Here is a 24124-nt window from a genome sequence, read left to right as displayed (position 1 = left end):
TAGGTAGAACTTAAATGAAACAGAAATAATCTGTTTGAAAGAGTCCTTCAAGAAATATGGTGCTTTTAGCAGAGATTCTGAAAGGAGAACAAAAACTTACCCTCTTATGTTTACAAACAAATCTTCTGCAGCTTTGTGAATATGGAACACCTCGTCTCGAAACAGAGCCAAGCAAGAGCTGCTTTGAAGTGCAAGTTTCCAAAGATTCAAGGCTGTAGCATCACTATTTAGGATTCCATGGCACAAAATAAATCCAACTTCAAAGGTTCACATTGATGTGTGTCACAAACCAGATGCACAAAGACAGTAGGAGAACAGTGAGATGATGCTGTACCTTGTACAAACAGTCTGCACAGATCATTAATAAACTCTTTCATGTAGAACATTTTCTAATATCCAGAAAATACCTCCCTCCCCACTTCTAATCTATTTTTGCAATATTGGTCTGAAATTAATTACTTTATCCTGATAATACTTGACTACTTTCATCAGAATTACTGAAGGCCTCACTCCCAGTCCAAGTCTGGAACAAACTGATGCACATGCATGATTTAGCAGAACATGCTAAACTCTAGCTTCACTGCATCTTAGTACAAATGAAATTTAATCAAGCCATTAATTGCAATTAATAGCTGTAATTAACACAGCTGTTGTACAGTACAGAAAGCAAGTAGTCTTTTAAATATTAACTAATTTTTTTTAATACAACCATGAGCTGTTCCAGAATATTTTACTCACAAATGATCCATTTTTCCATTGCATCCAGAGATAGGTATTCACATGGCATCTGTTAAAAAAACAGTAATTTGTAGCACACTCGTTATAACGAGTGTGCTACAAATTAGCAAAAAGGGACAAACAAAGCCTTAAATGCTGAGCTTAGAAGGCCACTGACCACTAACAGTGACTCAGTGTTTCAGCACTTCAGAATTGAGGGCTAGAATGAAAGCTTTCATCATGAAATTATGGAAGCTAAATGAGCTTCCATACCCTGCAACACCTTGAACAAATTTTGACAAACATTTATTTTCAATAAACATTGTATTTAACAATATTCAAGAATTAAAAGCTTTTGATGGATACTAATCACAACCTGACAGCCATTAAAGCTTCCATTTTTTTCAGAAAGATAATCATTCCTAGCACAGCTGAGGCAGCAAGTGCAAACACAAATTTTAAAGGAAGGACCAGCTGTGATTTTCAATCTCCTCATGAACACCTGAGAGGGTACTCAGGATTCCTTCCCTTTACAACTGCACAGGTTAACATTGCTTCCCCTCATCTTCTGCTCAACAAATGACTGAAGCTGAAGGCACGGGTTAATGTAACAAAAACTTTACTGAATGAGAGAAAACCTTCCCCCTGCTCTCATCAGAAAACCTTAGTGAACTCCATGACAGAATGTGAATTAAAAGACCATACTGTGTCAGACTGTGCAGGGTTGAGCATTGTGCTGGGGGCACTGATGAGGCTCAGCAGTTGTGCGTTTCTCCACTGGTCAGCTGAGAGATTTCGTCGAGGATAGACCATCTGGAGTGAGATCAGAGCATCTGAAAGGGACTAGAAAGCAGGCTCATGGTCAGTTGGGATGGTCAGGACTCTTTCATCAGCAGAGCTGTTTCCTCAGCATTATTACTAACAGCCATCAAAACATTTTAGTGAACTAGTTTTGAAATTAAACATAAGGTTAAACCCCATTGCACCTAGCTTATTTAACATATAAAAGATTACTCCAGGCTAGAGGAAGGATGCAAAGAAGCAAGAAAGTTTGTTTGCTATTATTTTAGAGTTTGAGTTCAGAATTGGAGGACATGGAAAAAATAAGGCACAAAATAAAGCATAAAAGCCCCCTCACACACACCTGGAAGTTGTTCATGACTTATTCAAGCATCCCAATTGTTGTGTCACTCCCTTCCCTGCGTCTTTCCCCATGGCAGCAAACTATAATTGTCTGGAGCAGACACTGTCTGCAGGAATATCCTTGTAGCAAATTAAGCTTTCCCCTGACTTTTTTATCAATACTGGTGCTGGAATGAATCCTCAGGGAGCCAGATCTGAACAGTGTGAGAGCAGAGGAGGTCACGCAGGCAAAGAAACCAAAGTCATCTGCCAAAGCTAAATGTAAAGGACTAAAGAACTGCCTGCTTTGCTGCAAAGCAGTGGGATCACAAATGCCAACTTCAGTGGGCAGCTCCACGAGAGTGCAGCCCAAGGATGTTCCTGTAGTATGGCACCTGAAAAGATCCCTGACTCCAATTTATCCTCCTGGCACAGAATAAGCACAAGAGCAAAAAATGTACTGAAAGCCTTCTTTACAAATGTGCCAATGGCTGATCCACTATTAAATACAAGAGCATCAACAAAGATCAGACTGAGAAGTAAAGCATCTTTGCTACAAAGTGCACCAGAAAAGATTACTTGTAAATGACATCATTGGCAAAGTGAGTCTTTACATGACAGGAATCATGGAAAGTGCAACACCAATAAGATTACAGACAAGTTAGAAGTACTGGAAACTATTCCACTTCAGAGCACTAAGGAAAGTAGATGGAAAGCTCTGAACTTCTAGTGACAGGACTGAAAAGTTTAAGGAATTTGAGAAAAATCTAGAAAAGCACCTAGAGAAAGAAAACACAACCAGTACCTAAACTTTAAACTAGGTTAAGAAAAACCCAAACCTTAAAAACATTAGGTAATAACTTAGAATTTAACTTAAGGTACTTCCAAAGATTCTAAAGTAGTAAGTTGTAATTGTTAGGCAATTAATTTGTAAGCAACTACAAAGTAACATCTTTATAATACTTGGTCAGTCCTGATCAGAGAAATTTAATTTGGTTTGACAGAATAGCAAATCTAGTGAACAAAGGGAAGTGATAAAACAGGATATACTTTGACTTTGGCAAGGCTTCTGTAACTTTTCCAAGGTATTCTCACAAGAAAATACAGCCTAGAAAAAACATCATGGAACTGCAACACAACCAATTGTGTAAGGACAGAAACTCAGAAACATCTGTACAGAAAGGACTAAAGGGATTGAGCTCCTTTAACTCAGAGAAGGCAGCTCAGCAGTGTCAGCTTTGGAGTAGAGGAGCTACTGTTAAAGAGGCAGAGGTGATCTTTTGCACAATCCAAAGCAAAGTCCCTCAGGTTACAAACCAGAAAATCACATTCATCTAGGATGGCAACAGAGCACACCAACCAACTCCACAGAAACACTGGGAATCTCTTTAACTTCAAGCTACAAGCTTACACAAAAGACAAAAGTAGCTATTCTCAGATGATCCACAACTGATTTTTAATTAATTTCTAATCCTTAGTGAATAAAATGGCACCTTACTAATGGGTCTCATCATTGCTGTATTTCTGCAGGTTGTGCTTTTTAATTGGGTGTCAATCCCTAGCCCTAGATATTCAATGCAAGCAGAAATCTCAGGTAAGATTTATACCAAAAGGCCTTCAACAAAACAAACTCTTGCACATTTGTTTTTATCTCTGTTTCTCCCAATGAAGGTTACTGCATGCCTGTGAAAAGGAGTTACATACTTTACTGTGAGGTACAAATTCCTCCATCATTTTCTTTAAAGGATTTTCATAATCCACAATCATCTGGCCAAGGCGTGGATATTCTCTGTCACTAAAAAACAAACAATTCACTGAGGTGTAGCTGTTACTGTCATTACCATCATCCACATCTTTTGCACAATCAGTTTTTACCTTGCTCCATGGGTCATTTCATGGGCATAGTTATACAGTCCAATGATAGCCTTCCTTTCTTCAATTCTGGACAGCAGTATCATCAGAGTTGTGTAGGTTATAATCAAATCTAGGTAGTTCTTTGTTAAATCAAAGTTTACAGTCTGGAAATGAACACCAGGAAATTATCATTTAAAAACTTTTAGAAGCAAGCATAACACATTTTTTCCTTACATTTCCACATTTCCAATTTTCAGCATTTTTAATTATAATGGGCAGTCTTTTGAACAAAGTTCTTGTTCTGGTGGCACGTGACTCTCTATAACCTTAATTTACTCATTCAGTTTCCCAGAACTGCTTGCACTCATGACAGCAAAGCATCCAAATAAATCCTTCCAGGCTTAAGTGTCACAGATTACTTGACAGACAGGAAAACTTTTCTTGTTCATTAAGCAGTCAGCAGTGCCATGCCTATGAACTGTATTTTACTAAGACCCAAATGGTTTCACAAGGCATAAGCACACAGATGACTAGGAATTGATTTGCAGATGCAATAAATCAACAATTACTGAAAAATGTTTATGTTTGGAAACAACACTGTTACTACTGTCCATAAGAACCCTACTAAGAAAGGTTATCTATTATAGAAGTCAGAAATGTGAACCCTAGATTGTTTTTATTTCTCTTGCATTTATAACTGGAGATGTGATGTTTCTTGGACTAATAAAAACAAGTCCTTCTCCCCACAGGACTCTGAATATAAACACTTTGGAAAGCTTAAACCTAGAAACTTACAATATCAAAGAAGACTTGGCAAACATCAATGGTGTTTAGCAGCTCACAGACATGGTCCTTGAAAAACAAAGGGATAACTTTAGTTTAAAAAGATAGAATTAAATCACACTACTAGGATTAGTGATGGAGCTTCATTTTTTTTTTTTTTATTTGAAGAACAGAGCTTCAAGTTCAGCTATTTCACTATAAGGTGTTATTTCATGAATCCAATTACAGAAACCCAGTGTGAAAGAACAACTCACACATTTGCAATGCCTCACCTTAAATTCCATAACATCCACGAACGTGAAGTAGTACAACGCCAGGTTCTTCAAAATCTCTGATTTTTCTTTCTGGAGCTGAGCAAGCTGTTGCTAAAAGAGAAACATAAACATGCACACCATTCTTAGGAGATCTTGAGAAGAGTGCTGCCAAGTAAGACCTGTGAAGCGCAGAGAAACCACCAGGCTATGCAAAGAAGCTGGAACATGGTTTTTAAAGACTGAGGTTCTGCGTGTGCCAAATACACAGAGTTCTCAGCACTGATCATTTTAACAGCTGCCTGCTACATGTTGAGGATAAAAGTTACATTAGTACCCATTAGTACCAGATCATATTGTTTAGCTCAGCTAGAGATGGAAATGGTAGTCAGAAGTGTTATGTTGTCACATATGTATCATTTGCAAAAGCAGAACAGCACATGAGCACAAATCAGTATGCCAAAACCAAAATAATTATGTTACTTGAGGTGGAAGAAAATAAGGTGGCAGGTTACAAACTTTACTACAGAAAAACATTATGCTTTTAAATTCTGAACTTACCAAAAAGAATATCCAGGCAAAGCCACGTTAAGCATGCAAAATAAAATGTAGATACAAACATAAAATACAGTAACGGTTCTTTGACCAGTTCCATATAAACACAATAATACATTCAAACAAAAGCAACAAAATAAAGAAACATAAAAGAAGCAAAACACCAGCATTAGACACTTGTGGATAAAATGGAAGAGGCAAACGTGAATACAAAGGTAAAATAATTCACATGGATTTATTTTTTTATATATTTTAAACAGGCAATGAAATACTATTGATTTGAAAAGATTTTCTGAAGGAACAAGATTGATCACTTAGACAATTAAGAACACAAAAGCAGCTGCCAGTGAACAGCCATTCTGTTCATCTGTGTAGGACAGTCTCACAGCACTGCAAATATCCAAATATTTAACTGGCAATATCCAGCTACAAATTACATCTCCCTCCTGCCACAGGAATAGAAATGAGTTAAAGCATAGGAACAATAGGAAAAAGTACCCTCCAAAAATCTGCCAGATTTTAAACTAAAGATGATCAAGTTAAATAACATCTTTTTCTCAACAAGAGCAATCAATTATAAGACAGATTAAGAAATTGCTTCAAATGGATTAACTTATTTTCATGAGAGGTTAGAACTGAGTGTGCTCCTTCAGCTCACACTCTTTTATAAATCTGTGCTCTGTATTCTCAGTTTTATGCAAAGCATCAAAATTCTTCTAAATTCATAAAACAAACGGCCTGGATCACAAATGTAAGATAAGTTTCGTTTCTCTCTGAATTTTCAGAGGTGAAGATGATTTTTTAGAAGTCTTGAGCCATAACACTTTCATTATTGCCAAGGAAGACAGGAATAGACAGTCAGGAGCAAATCAGAATGGCTGCATTATAAAATACTCCTGTCCACTCTTAAACCATGGCAAAGGATTGGACTTTGAATGCCTGTCTATTATTGAAGACTTTTTCACATAGGCATCAGCTGAGGCTTAATTGAGAGAGGTGCAAGTACATGTGTTTATTTTGTAACTTGTCCTGATAAATCTCATGCACCAGGAAAAAGGTTATTCCCATTTAATCTGCTGCTCTACCAAAACCTGTTCTCAAATCCCAAGACTTGTGTTTTGATCCTCAGCATGAGGATTAAAGCTGGAGTTTTTCTAGTACACAGCTTTAACTTCAACTTCCTCGAGCTCAGAAAGTGAAGCATGCAGCATCAGCACACAGACTCCAGAGTAATTTCACTAATTACTGAAAGCACCTCTCACAAATTAAAAATCAAGACTGGTTATAAAGTCTGGTACAAAGTGGGGTTTAGGTTTTTTAACAGAAGAAAGCATTTAATAAAAGCTTGAATTAATGACTTCTAATAGGCTTTAGCCAGGGAGGTTCAGAGTCTGTGCCCACAGCAGCTCTCCCACACCCATCTGATTTGTGTGTAACCAGCTTGCTGGGAAGTGAAACTGTGAAAGACACAGCAGGCAAACCAAACACACACTGAGATCTAAAAGGGAAAAGGCAAAAAATCAAAAAATAAAGTGAACTAACTCAAAACTATAGATCCTAACCCAGGCAGACTGGAAATGCTCACACTGCTCATCCTCTGCTCCCAAGTGATCTTATTGCCAGTCCCCACAGACACAATAGAGCAGGAAATGGAAGGAATTGATGAACAAATGGAATTGAAATGAACAAATGGAATTGATAGGAACAAATGGAATTGATAGGAACAAATGGAATTGATAGGAACAAATGGAATTGATAGGAACAAATGGAATTGATAGGAACAAATGGAATTGATATGAACCCTGCTGAGAACACACCTACTATGTGATGAAGACTAGCATTACCTGGAAAATTGATCCTTCCCTCCCTCACCAAACACTTACAAATTTCAAAGTGATGCTTCACTGGTCTACTTTGTGCTAAGCAATGACTGAACATCAATTTTTTTCCAAGAGACATGTAAAAAAATAAGTTTTTCTACAAGAAAATTGCTGAGGAACAAACCAAGAAAAAGATGTGTTCAAGGAAGAAGACAGATATTCTCACTACTTGTTCTGTGTGGTGTTTGGGAAAGCAGAAGGGGGGCTACGACTTCATCACACAAAGACATGGAGCAGATTTATCAAATCCTACTCACAAGCTAAAAAAATAATTCTGTCCTTTCTCTCTGCATCTCCAGCTCCCCATTGTGAAGCATTTTATTCTGGTTTTAAAAGGTTTTAAGTATTAGCCCTGACTGAGAACAGAGCAACTTTTAGGTTCTACAACATTCTTTTTGAGTTCATTATGCTCTCTTTCAACTTCTCTGTGACAAGAACCTCACAGGAACCCCCTCATAAGAGGATGAAGTCTAAACAGCTCTCAGAAAAATCAGGCTGCTTCTGCATCCCTAACTTTGGAACAATCCTTTTGAAGCCAGGCCAGGAAATTCAGTAACAATAAATGCTACTCTGAGTCAATACAAGCACAATGAGATCACACACCTGACCAAGAACAACGGTGCCAAAAAGTTCTTGGAAGCCATCTGCAGCTTAGAAAGCTTTTTCAAAACAATCTTTAGTTAATTTAAAATAATTATAAATAGTAAAATTCCCCCAAACATAGAAGAAACTTTCCTTTTAAACAGGATTCTAGCTATCTTTTTTACTTCTCACTTTCTGAATCCTTCACATTTTTGTTTATATTTTTGCTTATATGATATTTTTGTTGATTTCTTCCTTTGCAGGTTATTTCATACAGTGTGCAGCAATACCACCCTGCTGGCCTATTTCATTACCAGTGTAAGAGCCTGCTCTTCAAACTGCTCAATGTCAAGATGATGTGATTCACAATGGTTATTGGAAAAGAAAGGTGTAAGACATCACAGGGACTGCCCTCAAACAATGGGAGAGAGAGTTATGATCAAGGTGCAGAGTTATCTACAATTAATCCTTTGGAAGATGAACTACTCCATTTAATTTTCCAGCCTGATCAGCAAGGATTCAGCAGCCATGTCCCTGTTTGAACTGTGCACAATCTTTCACTCTCAGTGCAATGCTGAAAACCAGCAACTATCAGACATTGCTCTGAAGACTCAGCACATCAAACACTGGAGGAGGAACAAACCAGGAACTCAGTTTTCCATGGATAAAGATGTAAAAGATACCAAGAGCAAATATAACAGAATTTCTGAAAATTCATCTTTTCAAGATCATCTGATTACAGCAAACACTGCTCATACTCTTCAATTGTGTCACTCATTTCTAGGACACAAAACACTGTAGATGACAATACCTGAGAAACAACAGTTAAAATAGGTCAAAAAAAAGAAATCTGGCCCTAGCTATTCTCTAAAATTGAATGCAAGCTTGTCTGGCACCATCACCTACTGACATGTAAAAGCAAAGGTTCCCAGTGCTAGGCAGTGGCAACTGCTGCCCTCCAGCACACAAAATCCAAATCCCCTCCCTGGAAGGGTGTCCTGGAATTTGCACTGCAAGGAGGAAACATAACTTAGGATTTCTTAGCTATTTCCACTAGTAATCCTTTGTGATAATTCTTTAATCAATGTGCCTCTGTTCCAATTAGCTTCTTGCCCTTTTATATCTCTGATCACCCTTTTCTTTTTCTGGGAGTTACAACACTCTATGGGAAAGACCTGCAAATAACTAAGTGAAATGCCATCAGCTCTGACTGCAGGACAGACACCCAGCTGCCTGTTACTAGAGCTTAAAATCCTGCTTTAAAGAGTGCTCATCCATAAGGAGGGTAGGCTTTTGTCATCTCTGTTTAATAAGCACAGGCCTGGCTGGCTCATAGTAAATAAACACACAGCAATGACAAAATATTGTGAGTGTGTCCTATTTTAGAAACTGTGATTGTCAAAATATAGCAAGTTTGCTTTGATCTCTTTCCATAAACTTCACAGCAGCAAATCCTTAAATATCTATCATTAGTTAAGCTCCAAATTCATAATCAAAAACTGGAAGACATTTAAAGCATACATGCAGCTGGAGTAAGTAAATTCAATGTACATTATCTTTTAATAGTTGATCTGCCACCCAAACTTAAAGAACATGGAAGCATTTACCAAACATGGTTTAACAGATTTACTATTTTCACATTAATTTGACAAAGAATTTCTATATTTGTTACTAACACAATCAAATTCAATACAGAGATGAGCAATATTAAAGAGTGCAAAGCATGTACAAGTTTTCAAGTGAAAAAGCACAATGTTAATGAAATAGTTTCCTCCATAAGGTAAAGTCCTCTTCTGGTTTCTTTGGGTTTTCTCTCCATTGGTATTACTGGAGACATTACATACAAATTTGAGATGGCCATGTAAAGGAAACTAATTATTCTCATTGCTATCAGCCCTGCCACTCTGCAGAAACCTGAATGCTCAAAGCAAGCCTAAACCTCCCAACCACACAGGCAGGCACTTGCATGCAGGGAACATGCAAACCCAACACCTACCTCCACTTCCCACCTTTGGAAAGAAATACAAGCAGGTAAAACAAACTTCTGAAGGGCCCTTGTCTTTCAGACTGGAACAGGGAAACAAGTGTACATCACCTGCCAAAATGCCTGCCTCTAGCCTAACACTCACCTAAAAAAAGGCTTCAAAGTCAAATTCAGCAACACAGCCACTCAAAGGTAAGACATAATTTACTTCTGCAACTGAACTCACTCCATGAGGAGGAAACAATTTCATTTCCATATTTTTGTACCTCACAATTTTTCTCCTTATGTACTAAAGCATTCTTTACTCCCACAGGGACTGACTCCATAGGCAAAGGCACCTGTAAAGCACAAACACTTCTTCCCACTTCGCAGACAGGTGGTTTTTTACTGATCTGCTGGTTGGGACACATCACAAATAAAGTTATGCAACTTTCATCTTCTTCAATCAGTCTGGTCACCAGGAATTTCTCCTATTAAAGTAAGGCATGATTTTTCCAAGGATTTCTTCCCATTGACAATTCTTTGAAATGGCAAGGAAGAGAACAGGCAAAAAGAAAACCAGAGAGAGTCCTATCCTAACAAAACCCAACCAGAATTACAGTTTAATATTCTCTCCTTAAAGATAGCTCCTTCTCAAGTATCCTGCCAGACACATGAATCAACAACCATATTCCAACTGCAACTGTCAGCACCAGATGCTTTATAAGCAAATGTAAACCTCCCAGATGGTGCTGAAAGGGTAGTAAGGAAAAGAGTTACACAGCCATTTGATTACTTACGTTGTTGTTGCGTGTTTCTACTGCTGGAAACTTCCTGACTATGAATTTGACAGCAGATTCCAGGTTTTTGTCAATAAGATAGGATGGTTTGGCTTTGGGGTCACCACATGCCTATAAAAAAATACAACACAAAATGAAGTAGAAACACAATCATCCCTGTAAAGCTAAGTGAAAGTTGCAAATCTGAAGACAAACTAGAAAGATTCCTCTTTTCGTTTGTTTGCTTTTAGTGAGCAGGTGATAAAATGAAAGGCAAAGTGCAGGGACTGTCACAGCTGAAATATGCAATGGGAAACAGTACAGAGATGCTCTTCTACTGAAAAAGATGCATGGAAGTATCAAAGCAGTTAGTGCAGAACAGCAGTGAGGGAAAAAACTCAGTCCTAAAAGAAGGAGAAAAAAAAAATGTTTCCTTTTAATGCTATTCCTGGTTTGAGGTAGTATTGTATTCATCTGGAGTTAACAAACTGTTAGAGAACTCGATCATGTCATCATCTGTGGAGGACAGTGCTGGGCACATTAAATGATTAAACTATCCTTTGTGAAACAAAACTAAACCCCCCACCACCAACCTGCATTCAATTTTTTCCCACTTGTAACTGCAAGACAATTTCCCATCCCACAATCAAACCACCAATATTTGCCTAACACAGTCTGTTTCCTTAAACTGAACTTTTACTCATGTTCTTTATTCCTACAGCAGCATGGGCTGAGCTTTGAAAGCAGCAATCTAAAAGTTTCACTAAATTTTGATGCGAAGTCACAGCTAAGGTCTCTTAAACAACTTACGTAGACGGATCAGCAGAGCTTCTCTGGACAGACAGACACGTGAGGAAGCACCTCCTGTTGCCAGCTCCAGTGCATGCTGCCAGACACTGCTCTGCTACTCTGACCAGAGAGCCATGCCACACCGTTTCATTTGGAGTAACACACTGGAGGCAGCGTTACTTACAGGACAAAATATGCGCTCAAACCGTGTTTCTCTCAAATATTCATTGAGCTTTATTTTCCTCAGAGGGGTTTGCAAAGGAGTTTCACATCTCATGCAAAACTAAATTACATGCTAGGCGTTTCTACACAACAGAGTGAACTCAAATGACAACTCATTTCAAAACTTTTCCACATTGATTTCTATGACCGAGTTGTGGACTGCAGAGACAGAAGTCATGGAGTATGAGACCGATTCTGAAAGCGGGCAAGCGGGCAAAGGGAAGGTGAAAAGCTTTGCAAACCTTCCAAACTTGTCCTTGCTGGGAAAGCAGTGTAATAAAAAGAGAGAAAAATTACATATAAACAAATTACTCTTAAATTCTAAAGTATTACATTTATGTGAACTAATACACTATTACCTACGTCCAAGAGAACATTACAACCACCTGGTATCTAGTCAGCACACTTTCTACTGGATGTTGATTATTCTAACACTCACAAACAACTTTACACTTATTAGAATTTTAACTATTGTGCAAAGCACTGTGAATACACTGAGACACGTAACTACTAATAGTATTTCCAAACTAAGTTCAGGTGGAGAGGGAAAAAGGTTAACAAACATCACATGCAACTACAGGGGGAAAAAGGAGAGAAACTCAGTGAAGTTTTACATACCTGAAAAAGAAACGGTAGCCAAGAAAAAAAAACAAACAAAAGAGTCATTATTGAAAGTTTCTAAAACACCTACCAGTAGCAGTACATGACCATCATGATGTATACTCATGTACTATTCTGATATCAAACTGCTCATATTTGCTAAATTTCCCACAAAGGTACTAAACTTTATTACAGCATCATATCTAGAAGAGGAATTTATAATGAAAATCAATTCAGCAACATCCACAGTATGTTAGATATTAAATTGTTGCTTCAATCTCCTTAGAGCAGCAAACCACACATGTCAAACTATACTGTAAAAAGGCATTAAATATTCAACATAGAGCTTCAAATTTATGAAGTTTTAATTAACTCCGTGTCATGGGTGTCAGAACTTTGGTCAAATTATTTCAATTAGTTGTTCTTGCCACAAAACACGTAACTTTCTCTACTAGAAGGATTTCTAAGAAAACAAGTTAACTGACACATATTTGAGCCCTGTGTACTGTTACTGCCCTGCTAAATTCCAGCATGGTTGCTGTTACATAGGAGACAAGAAATCTGCCACTGTTGACTTCATAAATTTTTCAGTCTGAATTCAAACACTCCTTCCACACACACACTCCTTATTTTTGCTAGAAACAGATGTTTTCCTTACTAAAACTTACATTCTACCCCAGCCCTTACACACACACACTCAGAAGGAAACAGATCTGAAAAAATCAACATGCACATCCTCCTGTGCCTTCAGAACTCAGCCCCCAGCCAAGAGAAGTGTCCTCCCCAGTCTAACTGGCAATCCTCTCAGGAGATGGCAATATCTCCCTCTTTCCTTCTCCCCACCATTTGTTAGCTGACATCATACTTGAAGCAACTGTAACTCTTCCTACTCATGAACTACACCAACCTGATGGATAAATAAGAAAATTCCTGCTAGATGTTACAAGCATCTCTCACACACACAATTCCAGCTCCTAGGAAGCTGCCCCAGCCTACCTAGACTGAACTGAAAGAGGACAGGAGATGTCACTGAAGGAGTGGGTCACTCTCCCATGCTCCACAGCAGCTCAGCTCCTTTCTAAGAACTGCTATTAACAGATCCAAGAACTAGGTGTTGTTGCACCAACAGTTTCCATCCATACAGTTACCTGCATTCAGCATCACAGGTAAAACAGTCTCCATAAGTTAAACCTCTCCCAAAATGGTGAAAAGACTTCAAACTGCCCAGAGTTTACTGTATAAAGCATAGAAGAATTAATATGCAAACTCCAATCCCAGCACTTTTGCACAAGCATGAAAGTGTGGTAAGACACATAAACCAAATTTTACTGTAAAAAGATCAAAGACGTTGAGGGCAATAGCCTTAGAACGTAGCTAAGAAATGTAGTTTTTGATTTTAATAGTTAGTTAGTCAATACAAAATCCTTGTGAGTACTGTAAGGGGTAGGAATGCTATGGTAGAACATACAAAGGCCATTTCCCAAATACAGCTCTCCAGCATTCACACAGAATTCCAAGCACCAGCCAAAACCAGCAGCCCTTTCTCAGCCTCAGATTGCACTTTGCCCCCCCAAGTGGGTTGCAATAACCATTCCTCAATTCATTTCTTATTAGGAAAAACCCCACAACCCAGAATTACTACAATTTTGAGCATTAAAAAGAAATTCACCAATTTAAAATGTTCTTACTAGTGCAGCATGCACAGAATACAACTCTGAAGCTATAAGATTCCAGCTGCTTCAGCCCCAAAATATTCTACTCAAAGAATCTCCCAGCAGCCAACTCTGGATTCCTTTGTATATTACTGAACAGCTGACAAGCAGCTATGCTGAAAAAGATCATGCAAAGTTATGGTTAGAAACTAATCTACATAATTCTTAAAAAAAGTTTAATGGATTCAGATGCTGGATTTCTTCAAGTTACACAGCATTTCCTTCCACAGATCTTTAGAATGGTTCCCTGCTATGATAAGTAAAGGCACTCTGTGCAACTACCAACAAGAATAATGATTTCTGTAGCTCAGGAGTTCACTATTCACAATACTGATTTGCTATCATCTGCAGTTATCAAGCTTCAGAGAGATCAGACTACCTGCACTGTTTGCACATGTTCAGGCCCCATGTTTTGAATTAAAACAGCATTTACTTACCTATCCTACTGAGGTAAACAGTTATATTATTATTACACAAAATTCAGATTCTCTTCCTCACTTGATGCTATTAGGTTCTTCTATACTAATTTCACTTTGAAAATTAAAAATACCACATATATCTATACTGTCTGTGTTGTACTCATTCAGAAGCAGCCAACAAGAAAACAGTCAACTACAAAAATCTGCTTAAGGCCTACATCTGAAACAAGTGGCTTCTAAACAGGAAAACAGAATGCAGTTCAACTGCCTTTGGCCCAGAATACACCAACATTAATATACAGCAAAGAGACCTTTTGCCCCAATACTGTTACAGCTCTCACTGCAAAAATCTAACTTTAACATTTCACTTCCTACTTGAGGGCAGAGGATGTTGAAGGAGAAGAAAAAACACCATCAATCAACAAAATGACTACAGACAAGCAGCTAAAATTTACCTGTCCTACAGCAGCACAGCTAGGGTGACTTTGGACCAAGTAAATTACATTACTTATGGCTGTAGATACAGAAATTATGAAAGGTAAACCTGCATCTTGATACACATTATGCTAATAGTTTCAACCAAGATCTGGAAACAGAAGGAAATCTCCATGTAACTCCTTTATGAAGAGTCTCTGAAGGCCTTGGACATATCCAAAATACAGCAGAAAATTAGTAGAAATTTAACAGCTGTTGCACTTTCTATTTACTAGGGATGCAAATCTTAAAATAATGCACCTTCATATCAATTCAAAATTACAATTAAAGGTGTTACAGCCCAGTGTTTTCTAGATCTAAGCAAGACATCTTCCCTGTGTTTACTCATTATTTGGTGTGTGTTGAACCCCAAGTACACACCTTACTTTAAATCCTAGTGTATCACTACTCAGAAATTCAATTAAGTAAAATTAAACTCATGTGAAATCAGAAGAAAAGGCTAGAAAGGACCACAAGAAATTGCCTACCTACCTGGATCAACTGCATTTGTATTGCTCCTGGGATATGTCTGCCAAATCTTTACTTACAGGGCTCAAACAGGCTACATTCAAAAACATTCTCACAGTCTTTTCTAATATTCTCTTCAGTTTCCCAATATTTAATTCAATCCATCACTTCTTGATCTCTGGGGGTCATAGTGGCTGGCATAAACTATTCCCCATCTCTCTACTGCAATCCTGATTTTTTACAATTTTGTATTACTTATAAGCTGACTTGAAAACCCAGTCCCATTCTTTTAACGGGTGCAATTTTCTGCACCACTTGTCCTTATTATTTTGCCCTGAACTTCCTCCATTTTGTCCACATCTTCCTTGAAAAGAGTGGTCAATCAGATATGTTTCCAATGAATCTCAATGAAGGAGATGTAGAGGAAAACAATTACTTACTTTCCCTTCAGATTATCTTGCTCACACATTTACATAACCTCACATCATCCCTGATTTTTTGCAGCAAAACTTACCTGGCTCTTGTCTGCCCTGGGATGTCCCTCATCTTTCCCAGCTATTTTCTCCAGACTCAAAATCTCATTACTTCTCATTTTGTCCTTTAAATTCCACTAAGCACAAAGCAGTTTACAATCATACTTGCTCAGCCACCTCCAAGCCTGTTAGACCACACCTACAATTTCTAAGCTCAAGCTGAATCTCAATCAGATTCTGTAGCTCATCCAGTTTCCTACATATAAATTTATTAAGCACACAGTAGGCAACATCTAGGCTGTTGAATCAAGGAGTGACTGGAACCAGAGGTGGCACCCACCCCAACAAGCCCCTGCTGATCCCCATTGACAATGAGATCTTCACAACCCTTCCCTAACATGGAGATCCATCTGCTTTCATCATCACAACTGCATCCAGACTGCACTTCCTTAGATTGTTCTCATGAACAATCAGATGAGGTCACATCAGCAGCCTTGCTACAGTCAGCATGTAAAGTCTCTTCAAACAGTCCAGAGTGACCCATCCCCTGTGAATGAATGAAATACACTGGCTTTGACACTCCCTGCACAGTGAGAAATTCACATTGTCCTCTTGTGTTTGTAGCACCTGTTTAAGGCCTTGGTGCTTTAATCAAATGTGGGGCAGGTGAAATGCAAAGGATAAAAAAAAGTAAGAAGTTTCACTACCACAAAACTTTTCCTCAAGGTAGTTCATAAAATAACATCTTAATAAAAAGAAGCAAGGCAATGGGACATCTCTGTCTATTCTCAACCCCAAATGGGAACTGTTATTACTTTTTAGGTCTATCTCCTCCGCACACAACTTTAAAAACCTCCTGCAACTAAAACTGGATTCGGTTTTTTGTTAACACAAAATGAGCAGCAATTGCAGGGGCCAAGGTAACCTGTATTTGTAAGCCAAGAAACAAGATAATTCTGGGCATCTACTCTTGATGCAAAAGGGAAAATCCACTCTGCATATTTTTGGGACATTTTTTACTTTATTACAAAGTCCTTCTGTTTCTTTACAAATTTTATAGCTTTTCTGAGTGAAAAATAATACTATGATATGGTATCACCAGTTAAGAGTTTGCTTCCTGAGCAAAGGAATTTTTTTTTTTTGTCAGGGGCTTACTCCTCTGCTTATCAATCAGTAAAAGCCACTCCTCCAAGATCACAGACTCAAACACACACTGCCATTTTAACCATGAAAGAACTGCTGCCATCTGTGAGAGCAAAACTGCCCCACCCCGAGACACTTCCCAGTGACCTGAAGACACTACCTGACATCATCTGTTCAACACCAACCTTACAATTCAAACTAAATTATTGCTGAGCTTCTCCTCTCAGCTCAGAGGTCTGCACTCCAGCCCAGAGCTCTGTGTCCAAAGGGTGATCTAATCCTACACCATTCCAAACTTGAGAGCTCTGCAGATTGGGAACTTCTTCCTAAAATCTCTTCCACTGTTTCCTAAACAACTGCTCTAGTGCCTGAGCAGAACTGTACACTCGATCCACTGGTTCTACTAATAAAACAATCAACTAGCTTTTACAACTCTGACATTGGAGTAGTAACACCCTCAAAATAGGAAAAAATCCAGTATTTCCACTACTACACCTTCAAAGAAAATAAGAAGTCAGCTAAAGCCTCTGCAAACAGTTAAGTTCCTCATCTATGACTTCAGTCTGATGATGCAGTTCACTTCTAAGAGTTGGTTGAAGATCCTCATTTTTCAGATACTATGTAATCAAGTTGGGAAACTCAAAGGATTTGTTTTGTTAATAACATTTAAAAACATCTTGTGAACAAACATAAAACCTATACTGTGAAGAACAACAGAACACTGCTAGCAAAGCAACTCATGCTAAATAACAGACTCATGTTTGATTAACATATCCTCTAAATAATTCAAAACCTCAACTTCCATCCCTAGCAGTTCTGTTGACTGCAGTACTACTTACACACTCACCAAAATCACACCCCCTTGATTTGCTGTGCTTAAATCCCTACTTCAGGTATTTCAAGATCAAATCTCCTACTGTAAACACATCCTGGTATCCAAGGGTTTTATAAACAAACAAAAGACAGGCCCACAAAAAAGATTATTCCCTGCTGCCACCACTCTCAAACAAAACAGTCGACAGCAATGGCAGCATTTGCACAAAGCTTACCAACACAAGACAGTGTGCACTGGAAGGTAATCATGAAACCCAAGCTTCACCTGAGCCAGGATGGCACGAAAAAACCCTGCTGTCTTTGATTTACACAGTAGGCAAGTGGTGATAATAGCTACAGGGTAGACAATAACCTAGATAACCATGGGTAAATTCTTCAAAAACAGAAGGAACAAACCAAGAGAGAAAGCACAAGGGAAAGAGTTCCAAGTTCATTACTAATACCGGTCCCAATGCAAAAGACAGCTGAAAGCAGCAAGCAAAGAGCCATCCTTCAAAATAACAACAGCACCAAAAAATCCCCCTCCTTACAGGGCACAAATAAAAGTTCTGTCTCATCAGCCACTATTACCTTAGTAACTTCACTTCTCCTAATTTCCATGCCACTTTCAGAGGCAAAAAAAACATCCAGTCAGATCGTCTGTTTTAAAAACAACAAACTTTTAACTGTTTCAAAAGCCAAGAGTGGCACAGAAGGTCAGTAAACAGGAAACTATGAACAATTATCAGCTATAAGCACAACAGCAACAAAACTGAACTTTGTATAGGAAGATGAGACAAAGAATCATTGTTACTAACTGCTTTTAACAACTTCTGTGATTCTTTGGGAAGTGAAATTTTCCTGCTTTGTTTCTAACAGTTGAAAAAATTCTTAATTCTTAAAAATTCTTGAAAATCTGTACTCTCTGGACAGCATCTACAGCAATCTCTACTGCTGGTACACACATTTCAATCTCTCACTTCCTCTTATTAAAAAAAGTCTAAACCATTTCCTTTAACCGCAAACCCACATATTGTGTGGTTTTCTACTAACTTCAGTTTCGATATCATCTTCAACAGAGCTCTGACAGAACCTTAAACAGCAGTTTCAGAATTGACAGCTTAAAGAGAGGAAAATAAATAAATAAACAATACTAAAGTGTTCCAAGCAGTCAGCGATGCTGCAGCTGGGCTGAAGAGAGACTCACAATAAAATACAATCATCAATCCCAAGACTTCTGGGCTCTCCCTCTGGGCTGGCCAGTTCTCCCTGTCTGACTGCAGCTGAAGAAAATTACTATTTGAATTCACAAATCACTACATGAATACACAAGAGTTGTGCCCGGGACATCTCCATGTTTGCAAAACTCCACATGACACAATAATCAAGCCACTTGGTCATGCCTGCTCTCCCTCTGTAGGCAAGACTTAGCAATTCTGGACTCAGATTTTGGCATTTGAAGGAAAAAGTGGTGTCACCCCCAGTGCTGATGCTCCCCTACAGAGAGCCTGTCCATCTGCATCACTTCCTAAACATGAGCTCAGCAGAGCTGCCACCATATGGGCCACCAGGCTCAGGACTCTGCCATCCACACATGCCAAGGAGAAACATGTCTGTAGGCACTGGAGCATTAACAGGGGTAAATGTCCCTGCACCCGAACACTGGGGATGAAAACAGAGCCCAGACTCACAGTGCCTAAGGCAGAGCTATCAAGGCAAGGTTTCATTCCTCCAGTCCTGTTTCCTGCCCTGCAAAGCACGGCTGCGCTCAGGAGAAATTCCCCTTGCTCATTTTTCACCTGGGATATTTCTCTCAAAGCTCAACAAGCACACACACAAACAGCTTCCTCATTTTGATGGTTATCCCCATAAATTGTGGATTTCTGTTTGTTAGAAGTGTAATTATATTGCTGCCATTGTTTAACTGAAGGGATTTTCCAAAGTACAAAACTACAGACTAAAAGGAACCTTTCAGAAAGACAAGAATTTGCAATCATCAAGTTAAAATGCCTTATTTACGTCAGTGAGGAAGATCTGTAGAAACACTCAAGTGCACATCAAATAGTGAAATGGCTTTGGATGAACGCTGACTTTTAAATGCTTCAATCACTCGGTTTGTTGGGGTTTTTTTCCCCTGAAAAAACAACTTCATTAAAATCAACATCGCACTTGGTAGTCCTTTCTTCTTCTGGTAGTTCTTACTTCTTCCCATATGAGAAAAAAACTTTGACAAAACACATCCACTACTTCAGATGAGTCAGGCAAGGTCGCTCCTGACAGAAACCTGGGTTCAGAAGTCAGAGGACCAAGTAAGCACCTAGAACTCTCACACTCCCTTTGCCTCTGCAGCTGAACTCAGCATGGGAACAGCACTGAAATTTTAATGTGCTGAACCCACAAAGGTGTCCTCACTGCTCAAAGGTAGTTACTAGCATTTTCTTTGAAATAAGAAAAACCTCTCAAGTAATTGTGTTCAAGGCAAAGCAATAAAATCCTGACTAGTATTCATTACTGGAAGTGGGTTGAGGGGCCATACACTTTCAGACAGTTTCTCTCTCATTAGGAAAATGAAGGTGGGAAGGACACAAGCACCCAGCACAGGGGTTGGAACTAGATGATCTTCAAGGTCCCCTTCCAACCCAAATAATTATATGATTCTGCGGCCATGAACTACATTCCTTCCTACAGCAAAGCACAACGATTACCTCCCGAAGAGAAATTAACCGAGCACCGAAGAAATTAACCGAGAAATTAACCAAAGGCGTGACCCATCCTTCTCTCAACACCCAGACCTAGAGCTTCCTGCACGGCCGAGCCACCGCACCCGGGCCAGCACCTACCCACTGCCCTGGGCAGCCGGGGAGCAGCCCCAGCACCCCGGCAGCCCCAAGCACCCGCTCCATCTCACGCCGAAAGCTGCTAAGCAACCGCGCGCCTCGAACTTATCGAAATTAAACTTACTAATTTTACCCCGATCCCCTTTTTCCCTTCGGTAGCGACAGGTTTCGGCGTGGGAAAAGCCCCGCGGCGCTGCCCACTCGCGGCTCGTGTGAGTCACGCACGGCAGCGGGGCGGCAGCGGCTCCGGGGGCTGCGCCGGGCCCAGGCCCCGCTCCTGCGGCCGCCGCCGGCATCGGCCCGGCCTCCTCCATTCCTTCATCCTTCTCTCCGGGTATCGATGCGACGGCCGCACCAAAGCCCCGGGCCCCCCTTCCCGGGCCGGGCGGCTCCCGCCCAGCCTCCCGGGCCCCGCCGCTAGGCCGCGGCGCAGCCGGCACAGCCGCAAGCCCAGCGGACCGCCGGCCCGAGCGGCGCTGAGGATCGCGCCGGGGCGGCTCCCCGTTCACCCCCCCTCTCGGCCGGGGCCCCCCGCACCTTCTTGATGTTGTAGAGCCGGGTGAGCATGCCGACGCCGCGGTCGTTGAGGATGGTGAGCTTCTCCGCCAGCTTCTGCTGGCTGGGCTGCAGAACGGACCGCGACATCCTGGCGCTCCGGTGCCCGCACCGCCGCTGAGAGCCCCGCGGCCGCCGGCCTGGCCCGGCCCGGCGCTCCCTGTCCGCCCGGCCCGGCGCTCGGTGCCTCGGCGGGGCGTGGGCACGGGTCACGTGGGGCGGCGCTCGGGCGCCCCCGGCGGGCGGGCGGCGGCAGCAGCGCGGAGCTGTGCCCGGGCTCGGGGCCCTGAGGGGCCGTGGGCACAGCGGGCACAGCGGGCACAGCGGGCACAGCCCCCGGAACGGTGAGGAGCGCCCGTCCTTCTGCAAGGTTTACAGCGAGTAAAGTTATGGATGCCTCATCCACGGAGGTGTTGGCTGGATGGAGCTTGGAGCAAGCTGGTCTAGTGGAAGTGGTCCCTTTCCCTGGCAAGGAGTTGGAACAAAATCGTCTATAGACCCTTCCAAAAAAACCATTCTTCGAGGCCATGAAAGCACCATTTTTTTTACTTCATTACCTTCACTTTTTTATTCAATCGACTCAATTTTTTTACTTAAACCACTTCAGTCCTGCATGTTGGCCACAATATCTCCCAGCAGCTCCACAGACTGGGAGCAGAGTGGCTGGAAATGGGCTCAGTGGAAAAGAGCTGGGCAGCAGCAGCTGAACCTGAGCCAGCCCAGGGCAACAAGGAGGCCGATGGCACCTGGCAGTGTCAGAAATCGCTGACATCCCTCTGTACTTGGTACTGTGAGCCCACATCTCAAGTGCTGTGTCCAGTCCTGGGCCCCTCAGCTCGGAGAGATATCGAGGGGCTGAAACTTGTCCAGGGAAGGGCAAGGAAGCTGGTGAAGCTTCTTGTTCCTATGAGGAGCAACTGAAGGAGCTGGAGATGTTTATTCTGGTGAAGAAGAGACTCCAGGGGGACCTGAGCACCCTCTAGAACTCCCTGACAAAAGGGTGGCAGCCTTTTGCCATGCCAGTGAAAGCACGAGAGGAATGGCCTTCAGCTGAGACAGGGTTTATTCATATTAGACATTAGAAAACTTTTTTGACTCTTCGGGTGGTCAGGCATTGGGAAGAGGTTGCACAGGGAGGTGGTGGAGTCACCACACCTGGAGATGTTTAAGAGGCATCTGGATCTGGCACTGCATGCTGTGGTTTAGGAGTTACAGTGGCAGTGCTGGACTGGATCACATTAAAGGTTTATTCCAACCTTGCTGATTCTATGATTTTTTTACTGAACCAACTGAAATTACGAACTGGGGCCCAGCAGAACACTGCATGGAGTAATGCAGACACACTGTCACTGCTGGTGCCCTTTGTTTTCTGAGGGCACTTCCACCAGCACCAGAGCATCACACCCGCCCTGGGAAGAGGGAAGAACCCAGGGATACCCACGGAGGTGCTGCTGCAGCTCCTCTGCCCCACTCATGGCTCACACCCTCCCCCTAAGCTGCTCTAGACCAGTGTACAGCAAATCTGAGAAACACCCTATCACCAGCTAGATGAGTCACATCACTGCTGGGTTTTTTCACTTGAAGCACAGGAATTAAAAGGACATATTTTTAAGGAATGGTGAGATTTCTGTGCTGTGAATGTCAACAACAGACCTCCAGGAGACCATCCCTTGTTGTGATGTCTTAGGGAGATGATTTCAGCTCTGAGAGGCCAGCACAACCAGCTGGGATGCAGGGTGCCCAGACTAGGGAACAAGAGACAGGCTTAAGAATTAACCTTCTAATCTAATTTTTTTTTTATAGTGGCACCACCATCTGTGCCTTTTTTTGCATAAAAATACTTGTATTTAATTTTCATTTCACATTTTTGTATTAGAAATCAGAATTAGAACTGTCTTTCAGAGATTTTAAACTAATCTGTTTTAGAAAGCATAGAAATAATTGTGAGAAGCCTGAATGTAGTTAAATTGTTACTGACTGACCTCTCCACCTTAGCAATTACAAGACAATCTATGATTCAGAATAAAACTAGGAAGCAAGAACCTAGAGTTCCAATCTGAAGTCTGCTATTGATTCATCCATTGGCCTTTATCAGATGATTTAATTTCTTAGCTTTGTGTCCAGAAGTCAGGAGTACCTAGCAACAATGTTGTAAAGATTAATTAGGTTAAACCTGTTAGACCTGACTTTTCATTACTGGAGTCTATGGAAAACATCAGAAGTATTCAGATTGCTATTTAAATTTATAAAGCACAAAATGCTATGTGATTTAATTATACATCTATAGTAATATTTTACACAAAGCATCTGCCTTCCATGATAAATTATTTTTAAAGTACCAAATGTAATATTTCTACTTGAAATAAAGATGTTTCTCATGTAGATGCACTGCAAAATAAGAATCATTAGAAGATTTAAACAGCTTTCTATATTTATTCCAAAACACAAGTTTAGGGCAAGAAACAGCACTTCAGATTTGGGTCAAGCTCAGCTCTGGTTCTTTTAAAGCCACTTATCTGTTCAGTACAGAGTTTAACTTGCTAATCACTATATGGCTTTCAAACAGGAATGGAAATCATAAAATTATTTGGGTTGGAAGGGACCCTGAAGATCATCATCTTCCAAGCCCCTGCCATGGGCAGGAAACACTTCCCACTAGATGAGGGTGCTCAGAGCTCCATCCAACCTGGCCTTGAACTCCCTAGGGATGGGGCATCCCCAGCTCCTTTGGGCAGCCTCTACTATTGCATTTGTATTCTTAATTATCCTAGTATAAAAACTGTTATTCCTACTCCTACATCTTTGCCTGAGAGCTCCCTAATTTCAAAATTACAGTAATCTGGAGGGAGTGTACATTTTCCATTCCAAGGGAGGCTCCTGCCTTCCTTAGCAGACACCTGGCTGTTCAAACCAAGCCAGCTGTAGGGCTTCTGTTGGCCCTTCCAGTTTATATTTGAGTACCTACAGAGCCTTTTTTGGCAGGCTTGTACAAGCTCCAGGGCTCTGATCTACTTTCTTCAGCCTGTGTTACACTTCTGTCCTAGATAAATGGGGTAGCAGGAGTAGTTACAGTTGTAAATGTACAAAAATAACCTATCCCAGGCTACTGTGTCTTTTCCCTTTCTCTGGTGAA

At 40.7% G+C, this 24124-nt stretch overlaps 1 protein-coding gene across 2 annotated transcripts in view; it reads right to left on the bottom strand.

Annotated features, from left to right (window-relative positions):
• The window catches only part of NCKAP1 (NCK associated protein 1), a 44044-nt gene extending 22874 nt beyond the window's left edge, over window positions 1-21170 (bottom strand). Inside the window, exons 1-9 of one of the 2 annotated variants that reach the window (XM_050987613.1) lie at window positions 20974-21170; window positions 10508-10618; window positions 4749-4841; window positions 4489-4545; window positions 3715-3857; window positions 3544-3634; window positions 1423-1560; window positions 739-787; window positions 101-257 (exon numbers count right to left, since the gene is read on the bottom strand). In XM_050987613.1, coding sequence (XP_050843570.1) covers window positions 101-257; window positions 739-787; window positions 1423-1560; window positions 3544-3634; window positions 3715-3857; window positions 4489-4545; window positions 4749-4841; window positions 10508-10618; window positions 20974-21081 — 947 coding nt within the window. In that variant the 5' untranslated portion in view covers window positions 21082-21170. The remainder of the gene's footprint in view (window positions 1-100; window positions 258-738; window positions 788-1422; window positions 1561-3543; window positions 3635-3714; window positions 3858-4488; window positions 4546-4748; window positions 4842-10507; window positions 10619-20973) is intronic. The other variant, XM_050987614.1, reaches the window with a different exon arrangement.
• Between the last annotated feature and the right edge of the window lie 2954 nt (window positions 21171-24124).

Source organism: Serinus canaria (assembly GCF_022539315.1).
Source record: "Serinus canaria isolate serCan28SL12 chromosome 7 unlocalized genomic scaffold, serCan2020 HiC_scaffold_29, whole genome shotgun sequence".
NCBI classification, from domain to species: Eukaryota; Metazoa; Chordata; class Aves; order Passeriformes; family Fringillidae; genus Serinus; species Serinus canaria.
This window is presented reverse-complemented; position numbering and strand designations above follow the sequence as displayed.